At 34.5% G+C, this 10,523-nt stretch overlaps 2 protein-coding genes across 2 annotated transcripts in view; both read right to left on the minus strand.

The window, feature by feature from the left end:
- LOC134853054 (proteasome subunit alpha type-6-like) overlaps positions 1-10,523 on the minus strand; it is a 354,898-nt gene that overhangs the window by 15,678 nt on the left and 328,697 nt on the right. The window lies entirely within an intron of this gene.
- On the minus strand, positions 751-3,325 carry LOC134853014 (cyclin-H-like). The gene has a single exon (XM_063868932.1). The coding sequence runs from the start codon at positions 3,323-3,325 to the stop codon at positions 2,459-2,461; it is 867 nt and encodes a 288-aa protein (XP_063725002.1). The 3' UTR covers positions 751-2,458.

The raw sequence follows: 10,523 nt of genomic DNA on the forward strand, positions 1-10,523 counted from the left end.
CGAATAATACGGGTATTTACAATGCATACATGTTCAAAAAACGCATGTTCTCCATTTTTTTTTCGTTGACGAAAGTAGAGATGACCAAAGTTTCAATCATCTTGCGAACAAAATTATTTACGGAAAAAAATCTAGTACCTGATTGCAATACCCTTGCTTATCGCAAGAGTAATAAAACTGATGAACATTTTAAACAATTAAAAAACATATTTCTGATACGAATTCATTTTTGAAAAAAATGATATGAAACCAAAAGCAAGACATCATGATCTTTTAGATGTTATATAAAACTCCGCCAAAAATTGCAAGGATGACTCCAAAAAAAGAGCGACATTTTCAATAAAGTTTCATTAAAAAACCGAGTTCGTACTTATAATGAAATATGTGAATTATTTTGCGCGCCGTACTCATAATATAATTGAGCCAACAAAAAGCGGAAAATGAGATGATGAAAGTAAAAACAAAAAGAACCGAGATTTTTTTTCAGCAGAGTTTCAACCAAAAGCTTTCAGATTTTGTCAACATTCAAATTTGTTATCGATATTTAAATTTCAAAGTCAAATATTCTTGCTGTCATCACTACTAAGAGTTACTTTTTTCTGACAAATCCAAGTTGTTTACGGCAAAAATTCTAGTTCCCGATTACAATATAATTGCATTCACAAGGGTTAAAAAACAACCGGAAACAAGACAACTGATTTCACCGGCTAAATCTTAAGAATTGCTTCTTTTGTGTTACTTTCTAAAAGATTCGAATAAAGCAATATAATTTCAATTTTTAGTACTTTAATATTTAACAATTTACTATTTTTAAGCTACGTTCCAACCGTGAATTTGGTTTTAAAAATGTTACAAGGCCGACGTAAATAAAACAACTAAATTGCATCCAACTCAATTAGAAGCTCACATTCTGAATCCAGCACGCCTTTCATCATTTCCCTCAGCCTCGCGACGTCTACATTCCAATCTTCGCACGTTTTTGTATTTTGCGAATCTTCTTCCTTCCGAATGAACGCGAGGCTAAGTTGCTTCAGTCTTTTCAGCTCGTTTTCTTTGAATATTTTCAGGAACTCAATCCGTTCCACATCATTTTCAGGAACCGTCAGATCGCTCAAGGTCAGATGCTCAACGCGTGCAAAATTCCTGCAAATTTCAGCCAAGACACGAGATGACAATCCGTAATGCAGATGGAATTCTAAATTTACCACATTTTTGAACCTATTCAGAAACTTTATCAGGCTCGTATCATCATCAAACTCGCAGCTCACACAAATAAGTTCTCGAATATCGGTGTATTCCGTTTTCCCGAACAAATCCACAACTTGTTTTGAAAAAGCCGAGTGACTGATTTGCAGAACAGAGCACTCTTTAATTTTTTGTCTCAGTCTTTCCCAGAGCTCTGTCGAGAATCGGGAAAACTTAGCCTCGAACAGACTCAAATTTGTCAAGTAAGGCAGGGAACTTAGACTATCGACAACTTGGTCCGTTGAGCGGACAGGCCACATGTTAAAGGTGACAAGAGTCCTTTCGAAGCGAGAGCATATAAGTTGTACTAGGTTAATTGACAGAGTATTCGATGACAGAGGAGCGTATTCAGGCAGCGCTATTTTTGCCAACGGGCTATTGCACTCAGAGAACATTATTTGAAGACCAATCATGAATTGGTAAGAGTTGAAGTTTCCGTTCGCAGTGAAAGTTATACTCTCCAACATCTGACAAGCACTCAGTTGCTCGTAAGCGTTTTCATTACAAAGAAGTGCAGCTTCGATAGTCAAGTGCCGTACATGGGAAACTAACGCCACTTGGCAAATGACAAAATTGCGCAACGGCGGAGTCATAAGTGACAAGGTTAGGTCTTGTAGCTCTTGACATTCTGAAATGAACGAAGCTAGGAGTCCATCTATGCAATTGGGCGGAACCTGTCTCAACTCTAAGGACACTAGTTTAGAACATCTTTTGGGCAACAGTGCCAAACTTTCTTCTACTTCTCCGACCGGAACGTCTGACACTAACGACGGAGATCCATTCGACTCCGATGGCGAATTGTGAGCACTAGAATCTGAGCTATTTAAAATCGATCCAGATCCTAGGGTGTCAATTGTGAGGACTTCTCGTAATGTCGGATCTTCAGCGACATCGTGCCAATGCCTGGACACTTGAGCACATCTACAGATGTCAAGATCAGAATCCAGGAACTGGAAAACCTTCAGAAGTACTTCAGGAGGTAAACTGGGAATGGTCGGTTCTGAGCAGCTTAGAAATGGCACTGATTCCGACCCAGATTCCAGAAGACCCGCAAAGTTGGAATCCATTAGTTGCTTTAGTTACATAGCACCTGAAAATGTAATTCCAAGATCAAGATCATTTATATTCCCTGAATATATAAAATAAGTAATTAAGCTCGTGAGTTTGTTAAAAAGATCAGATCGTTCTATGATTAAATTAAAATATGACGCTCTCATAAGCCGGAATTTTGAACTTCTAGGTAATCGTTTATTTTCCTCAAAATAGAATCAACATAATCTTTGTTCGGTAGTTTCAAAGCCTTCACATTATTAACGATAACGCACAATTTGGAATATAAGTTATTGAATCGTTCCGTACTTTCGCTACCGCCTGTTAGATGTTCAAGAAACTTCAGGAAATCAAAACTGAGGCCTTTGGAGGCATACAAAACAGATGCTAGAGCAATCTGAGAAGGACTAAACAAGAAACAAACATCAGTAGCCAATGACCACAAAATAAAGCTATCAGCTTTTGCGCTCATCGAATCAATTTCAGTAACAATCGCCTTCTCATCCGTCGGTTTTGGAATGATCACATTGATGTAAAAATTTTTCATTGCAATCAGAAATCCATCTAGAGGTCTATATGGCGAATACACAATTAGCGAAAACTGTAAGAGACTAATCAACTTCAACTCAGTTTTTAAAATTTGCTGCACAAGGTCTTGCGCTTTACTTTCTGTCACTCCCTGAGAAATAAAATTGGAGATGAAGTCATCTGAAGTGAGGTTAAACTCATCAACTTTGCAGGCTAAATAAACACATGTTCTGTAGTACATTTCAATTGGGTAGTCTATAACACTATGCCTCAGATATAGTCTTTTCAGGTAGGCACAGGCGGTCGCCATGGTAGCTCTGGGAATCCTTGGTTTGCACGTATCGCAGAATTCCCTGACGAGACGATCGTAGAAAAGGACTAATTGGTACTCTTCGTCGGCGGAGATTGAAGGAATGTCTTTGTATTTTGTATTGCGAACATCTGCTATCATCTGTTCATTTTCAAAGAACCAAAGACCTTTTTGGGTGCTCTCGTGAAACATAGCACTGAAATTGAACTCCCATTATAGACCATGATTAAGATGCAGTCAACCACAGATTTGAAAGAAAATAATTGCAACTTTATCTTAACAAAGAGGTCAAAAAAGAGCTTCGGTAGCTATTATAAAAAATATTTAGATGACAAAATCATAAAAAATACAACCACTTAAACAACATTTAAACTTCCCAAGAAATTATATATTTTCAAAATTTTGCCAAAAAATTAATTATCATAGGCAATTCCAACATTTCATTTTTTAAATTTGTCAAAGCAGTTTTTCCCCGGAAAACACAGCTTCACAGACATCTTATCAATTGCATAAAAATTGAAAAATTGTCCTATCCACGCATAAATATTCTGTTCTCTATTAAAATTGTATTATATTAATCCTCATAAGTATAGTGAAACCTATTAGGCAGTAACCGAAATTTTAACTACCTTTATTTTAAAGTTTGTTGCAATTTCGGTACACATAGGCGATGCTGATATTCGCATCACTTGCAAAACAAATATGAATGACTATGATTGGAATCAAACTTAAAAAAATTAAGAAAAAAAAACTTCCAAAAATCGTTTGTCAAAAAAAAAGTCCAAAATATCTGTAACAAAATTGCCTGCATCATTAGAAACTTCACAAAGAGTTTTGAGAATGCTAGAAAGAAACCAAAATTTCAAAAAAAATACTTTCTGCCAGCAAGGCAAAAATAAGCAGACAGACAATAATCTAAATTAGCCAAAATTTTCTATTTGCAAACAAAAACTGGAATAGAACTCCCGGGCTTTGTATCAATCATGTGGGTTACAGCAACTTGGAGGAAAAATGAACTTTGAAAAAATCAAGCTACGGGCAACCAAGCCGAGAAAAAGAAACAGACGTACGATGAACAGACGGACGAAAAACACATTCAAAACTCTAGTTCGCAAAAAAAAGTCAAATCCGGATTCGAATCTCAAGCAGTTGCTACCTTTACGCCAGACGCGCCGGGTGATTGATTTGATTTTAATCAATCTGAACTTGAACCTGATTTTGAACCGAGCGGTAACAAAGCCGAAAATACCTGAGCAGAAACCCTTCATGCCGAAAAAAAATCAAAAAATTCTTAAGCTAATATAATAAATTAGTCCCTTTACCCCTCAGGACAGAAGCACACAAAAAATTGGTCGTCTAACGAGGCAACGAAAGGCCACTAAGGCGATATAATTTCAGCCGAAACTTATTAAGCTGATTAAAAAAACACACAAAAATAAATTTTAAATCGAGCTGGGAAAAGTAAACCAACTAGGGTGAAACGCACATCAGGTGCTTTAAACAGATTAATGAACACGAAAGCTGCTAATACAAAAAAAAATATTTAAAAAAGATAAATGAATGAAGGCAACCGTAACAAAAGACGGGAATCCAACAATGCTTTTGATTTCAAAATTTGAATGATAAAAAAAATTGACCTCAGTTTGCAAATATTGCCTCCAAGTTTGATTGTTCAAATCATTTTAGTATTGAGTTATGCCATTTTTATGCTTTTCAAAACATTTTTAACAACTCAAAATAGTAATTATTTCCAACGTCTTCAACGTCTTTTGCTTTCTTAGATATGGCGTGTTCATCTTTTTTGAAAGCTTCCAAAAGTTTCAAATAAAAACTTTTCAAGTAATGAATATGTCGGCTTTTTTGGTGGGATGATGAAAGGTTACTACTAGCGGGTGCATATGTGGCATCTCATCCTAAAAATTTTGCTCAAAATTTTTCATTGAACTCACAATCAATACAAGAAAAAAGAGCAGTTTTGAAAATTAATTACGCTGCTTTATGAATCCCATTTATGAATTTGATGATCTTGTTTCTATTTTTCTTTAAAGTGGAAAGTGCCTTTGTATTCTTCTGGCCATTTTAGAGTTTTGTTTGCGAAGATCTGAAACCCAGTAGCTTTGGAGATTTGACTGGGAACTTTGAAAAAATAAAAAAAAATAGAAAAAAAGGCGTATCTCGGAAAGCAGAAGCATTTCAGCAGTCACCTTTGGAGGCACGATTTGCAGCCCTTGAGAGTTCTTCGACAGCAGCTGACTACAGGGTTAGAAAGTTAGAAATTTCTGAAAAAAGAATAACAATGTCACATCTCGGAACAAAAAAAATGAGCAGTAACTTTCATATACAAAATTTGCAGCGCCTGAGAGTACCCTGATAGCATTTCTCACTATAGAGTTGAGAAATTCAGTTATGTTAAAATTTTTATATCTAAGTTAATTGAAAATTTTTGAAATAAAGGAATTGAGAAGTCATATTTTGAGGCAATAATTAGAGCCCCTAAGAGTACCCTGACAGCACCCAAATCAGGTTGAGAATTAGCACTTTTCGTGAAGTTTAAAAAAATCTTTTAAAAATTTCATTTGAAAAAAAAAATCTTTGAAAAAAATCTTTCAAAGAAAAAAATCTTTTTAAAATCTTTGAAAAAAAAACTATTTGAAAAAAAAACATCAAATTTCGAAACTTAAAGGATTTGAGCTTTTATATTTGAAGGCACAATCTGCAACGCCAGATAGTAAGCTGATAGCATCTCACATCATGGATTTGAGAACTTGATTTTTGGTCAAATTTTATAAATACGTACTTCGTATAATACGTATAAAATCATAAAATAAACGTCATATCTCAAAACTAAAAAAATTTGAGCAGTCATATTTTGAGGCAAGATTAGCAACCCCTGAGAATAAAATGACAACACCCAATTACATGGTTGAAAATTTCAAATTTTGTGAAACTTTTTAAACCTAAGTATTACGAAAACTTTCGAAAAAAATCACAAGAATCTTCGTTCCTCATAAGCTAAAAAGATTTCGGCTATAATATATTGAAGCAAAACTTTCAAACCCTCGGTAAACCTTAACATTTAACCTTAAGATAGATAGATACAGATGTATAGAAAGATAGATAATAGAGAGATAGATGTGAAAAACAAAATTCGATTCGGGCGGAATTTGAAAATGCTTAACACTTGAAGCAATTGCATTGAGACTTGTTTGCTGCAAAACTGAATGATTCTTTGATGTGATAACTAAGCCGACAAAACAATAGCAGACAAATAATAGGCCGAAATTTTCGTGAACCGGAATATTTAATGTTAAAAAACAGAAACGATTCGAAACCAGGACACTTGCCGTCAGATTCGAAACCAGGACCTTTGCCGTCCCAGGCGTATTCAATACCACCAGGCTATGTATGCAGGAGACACTACGAGATTTGAACTCATTATGAACCAAGGTCCCACCAAGAGTCATGTGAAGATAGTTATTTACGGCAAAAGTCTAGCAATCGATTGCTGTACCCTTGCTTATCGCAAGAGTGATCAGATGAAAAATTTCATGCGAGTGTTAAACTTCATTTGTAGAGCTACGTCTTTGAAACTTTTAAAATTCGAGCAAAAACAAATGCAATATGTAGAAGATAAATTATTAAAAAAAGATAGCCGTTTGCTGTGTAGGTAGGACAGAAAATTATGACCATAAAACTAAAAAAAAATCGAACAAAAATTTTAAAAAGTTTTAAAAAAGTCCAGGTAAAAAGTTTATGTTAAGTTTTAATGCCATTCGAATTACCACTGAAAGAACCTTAATATTATTTATCACTCATACCATTCCGGCGATTAATTGTGGTACCTGCTTTTGCGTGGAAAGAAATAAAAGAAAATTTCAAAATTCCAAAATGGCGGTTTTACAAAATGACGAAAAGTTTACCATCGCTAAGGACTAGAAATAGTTCTAACACTTGAATCTCTAGTTAAACACGGATAGCCTGTTGCTGTGCAAGTAGCACAGAAAGATCCAACCACAAAAAAGTTGTGCAAATTGATGTTTTGTTCGTTCTGCAATTACATTTCTGAAATTTTTAAAATATCCTTCGAAAAATTACTGAAAAGGCTTTAAAATGATATACCACTGGTTTTGCGTGGAAAGCGAGGAACAATGCTTTATAAATAGAGCTGAGCTTCAACAATAGAAAAACAAAACGAAACAGAAATCGAAAAGAACTTAATGAACTTAATTTTTTCGTTCTAGCTTTTTCATTAGGTTTTTTTCATAAAACCAAGTCAATATTTTGAAGAACTTTCTCGTCAATCAAAAACATTCTTGCAATTCTTTTAAAATTGTGACACGCATTAAGACTGAAGGACTGGACTCCAGCCCCTCTCACGTTTACTTGTGATTATAAATTGTAGGCAAAGCCCAAAAACAAACTTAGCAATAAATCAAACTTAGGAACAAGGGATGAAATTATGATTTCAATTTATTCTGATCGGCCACTTTCTCAAACGACAAAATGGAGGCTAAGAAACTCCAGGCAAATTACTGCGAAAATTCAGCTAATCATGATAACCCGATAATATTAAGCAGAACAAGCGTTGTATAAAAAAAACACGAGCTTTGCAAAAAACTCCCTTAAGAAAATGTTGTTTTTGACAGCTGTAAGAACACATGTTAAACTTAAGTCACACGTGATTGACTCTATAGCAGTTGAAGTATTACACAAATATGACATGAGCATACACAAGCTGGAAATGGGTCAATAAATTCAAAAAAAAGACATTTTTGGACGTTTTTCAGTTTCAAAAAAATATATATATCACTCTGACCTCTTTGAGTTTTCACTTTCGTTATTAGATATTGTTACATTATTAATTGTCTTGCATTTAGCAAAAAAAATTAACTTGCATTTAGCAAAAGAAGTAACTCTTGAAAATAAAAAAAACTTGAAAGCAAAACAAAAAAGCATTCGACGTAAATAAATCTACACATAAACCGGTTGCTGTGCAAATAACACAGAATGATTCAAACGAACTAATTTTGCAATTTTTGTCGTCTAAATTTTCGAAAATGCGATTGACGCATGAAACCAAAAAAAAACGGTGACAAAAAGCTTTCAAAACAGAGGCGAAGCTGCGCTTCGCAAACACAAGCGAGGAAAATGCAAAAAGATCTCTAAACAGGCAAAACAAAATAAATAAGGAAAAAGGTTAAAAAGACACCTTGAGAAACTTTTCTGCAAAGCTTGGGAGTAACACGTTCTCTTATCTGCTTCATGACTGCTTGTAATTTAACTAACACTCGCTACCAATAAAGCAGCTGCCGTTTCTATCAAATTCCCAATGCGATGCAGGAAAAACTCGACAAAAAAACTGTAACTATTTCAATGTTCCGGATTTGGATATCCTATCGGTTGATTAGGATTTCCACTTCCTGGCAATCGCGCCACGGACTCTTGGAAGAAAAACTAGTTGCCCAGCTTATGCTAGATTCACATGTTTTAATATTTTGATCATATTTTGTACTGATACCGAAATGCGTAAATTCGAAATTTCAAAAATGGACTTAACGCAAAACCTTTGTGATTTTTCGGCGTAAGTAGTGGATCAGCTGCATATTTAAAGAGAAAACCTACTGATCGATTTTTCAACTGAATTCTTTATCTTAGATTTGACTGGGTAGTTTTCAAAAAAAAAAGAAAAAGATTCCAAAAAACGATCAAAAATCGAAAAAATTGGCTTTTCCTAAATTCACAAAATTTTCTCTTGTAAAGCATGGCAATAGTTTCGTAAGCAGAGAAGATTTCCACGCCCTGATTTTTAGATTGAATCCTTAATATCGGCTTTAGCTAGTAGCTTTCGAAAACACTGATGAAGTTTCTTTAAAAATACGGTAAACACTTCAAAAAATGGATTTTTCCGATGTCCATATCGGCTTTTCTAGAAAACAAATTAGGCGAAACAGATTACACACGAAAAATCTAAGCACGATGTTAGTTAAAATGAATTATCAACCTCAAATTAACAGCAGGTTAGTTTTTGAAGAAAAAAAGAAGTTCCAAAAAATGGGCAAAGTTTCAAAAATTGTACATTTTCTACGGCCATATTTTTTTTCCAAACGCAGGTCATAGCCGCTTGCGCAGGGAAGATTCGCATACTACTTTTTTTTCCGGTTGAACCCTTATTCTACGATTAACCAAGATGTCAAAAAATGTGCTTGCTTGAGGCCATAACTTTTTTCTTCCGAATTTAGGAAATAGCCGCTTGAGGAGAGATCCCAATGATTACTTTAGTTTAAACGTTCATCTTAAATTTATACATTTACATGTGATAAAATGAACAAATTCATGATCAAATCAGTCAAAAATCCCCCTACTGAAATTTTCGAAAGCCGTAGAACGTGGTGTAAACTGAAAAGAGACTAGCAAAATATGCAGGCACATAGAATAGCAGCCAGTTTTTGCAATGACGCCATTGTTTTGAAAATTGGTTCAGTAGTTTTTGAGAAAAAATGAAAGTTTTGCGAAAAGTTCAAAAAGTTTCCAAAGGGTCGCAAAAAAAATAAAAATTAACCAATCCCGTACATTTTCATAACACCTGTTGTTTTCAAACAGGACATAACACTAGCCAAAAATAAACCAGCACTATATGCTATTAAATTACCTACGCTTAAATATGATGAAATTGAAATATACCAAAAGTAGTGCCATTAATGAGCACTTTGATTTGCGACTTGGGTTGGAAAAAAGTAGGTTCGTAATAATACACTTCGCTTCGCTTGTGTACAAAGCGTTTAAATTCTAGCTAAATAAAATTTGGGATGTCAGCTTCTCAGCAAATTTAGAATAGTTAGTCTGAAATTCGAAAACTGTGACACTGAGACAACTTTTTGGAATCCGCATGACCAATCAGGCTTGAATATGACACCACACATGAGCCCCTGCGAGTTTGTCTTGAGGTAATCAAAGCTGGCTGGAAAAAACTGAGCCTAATCCACATTTTCTTTCAAATCTTCGAGAATGGTCGGAACAAAAAATGATCTCATATTATAACAAACTGTGCCAGTGTATTAAGCTGCAAACACTGACTCATAGCACTAGAAAAATCTTACTCTATCTCACTTAGGAACATAGCCATCAGACAGCTGGAAAAACATTTCAAAAAACTCAAGGGATCAGAATCGAAACAAAATTAAAAACAAAGTCGAAGAAAAAAAGTAGCATGTTAAAGCTATTTGAATTTCAAAAATTCTTCATTTTACTTTGTGCAATTTATTCTATTGGAGGGAACTGGAAATTAATTAAGAAAATTAAATTCGGTTTTTGAAACTAAAGCCATTTAGGTTTTTGGCTGTTGGATAGAAGAGTTAGTCTTCATTTTAATAAAGGAAATGAACTGAGATTT

This window comes from Symsagittifera roscoffensis, chromosome 1 (assembly GCF_963678635.1).
Source record: "Symsagittifera roscoffensis chromosome 1, txSymRosc1.1, whole genome shotgun sequence".
NCBI classification, from domain to species: domain Eukaryota; kingdom Metazoa; phylum Xenacoelomorpha; order Acoela; family Convolutidae; genus Symsagittifera; species Symsagittifera roscoffensis.

Bases quoted from the DNA above. Each gene is read 5' to 3' on its own strand.
- LOC134853014 (XM_063868932.1), bottom strand. From the start codon at position 3,325: ATGTTTCACGAGAGCACCCAAAAAGGTCTTTGGTTCTTTGAAAATGAA.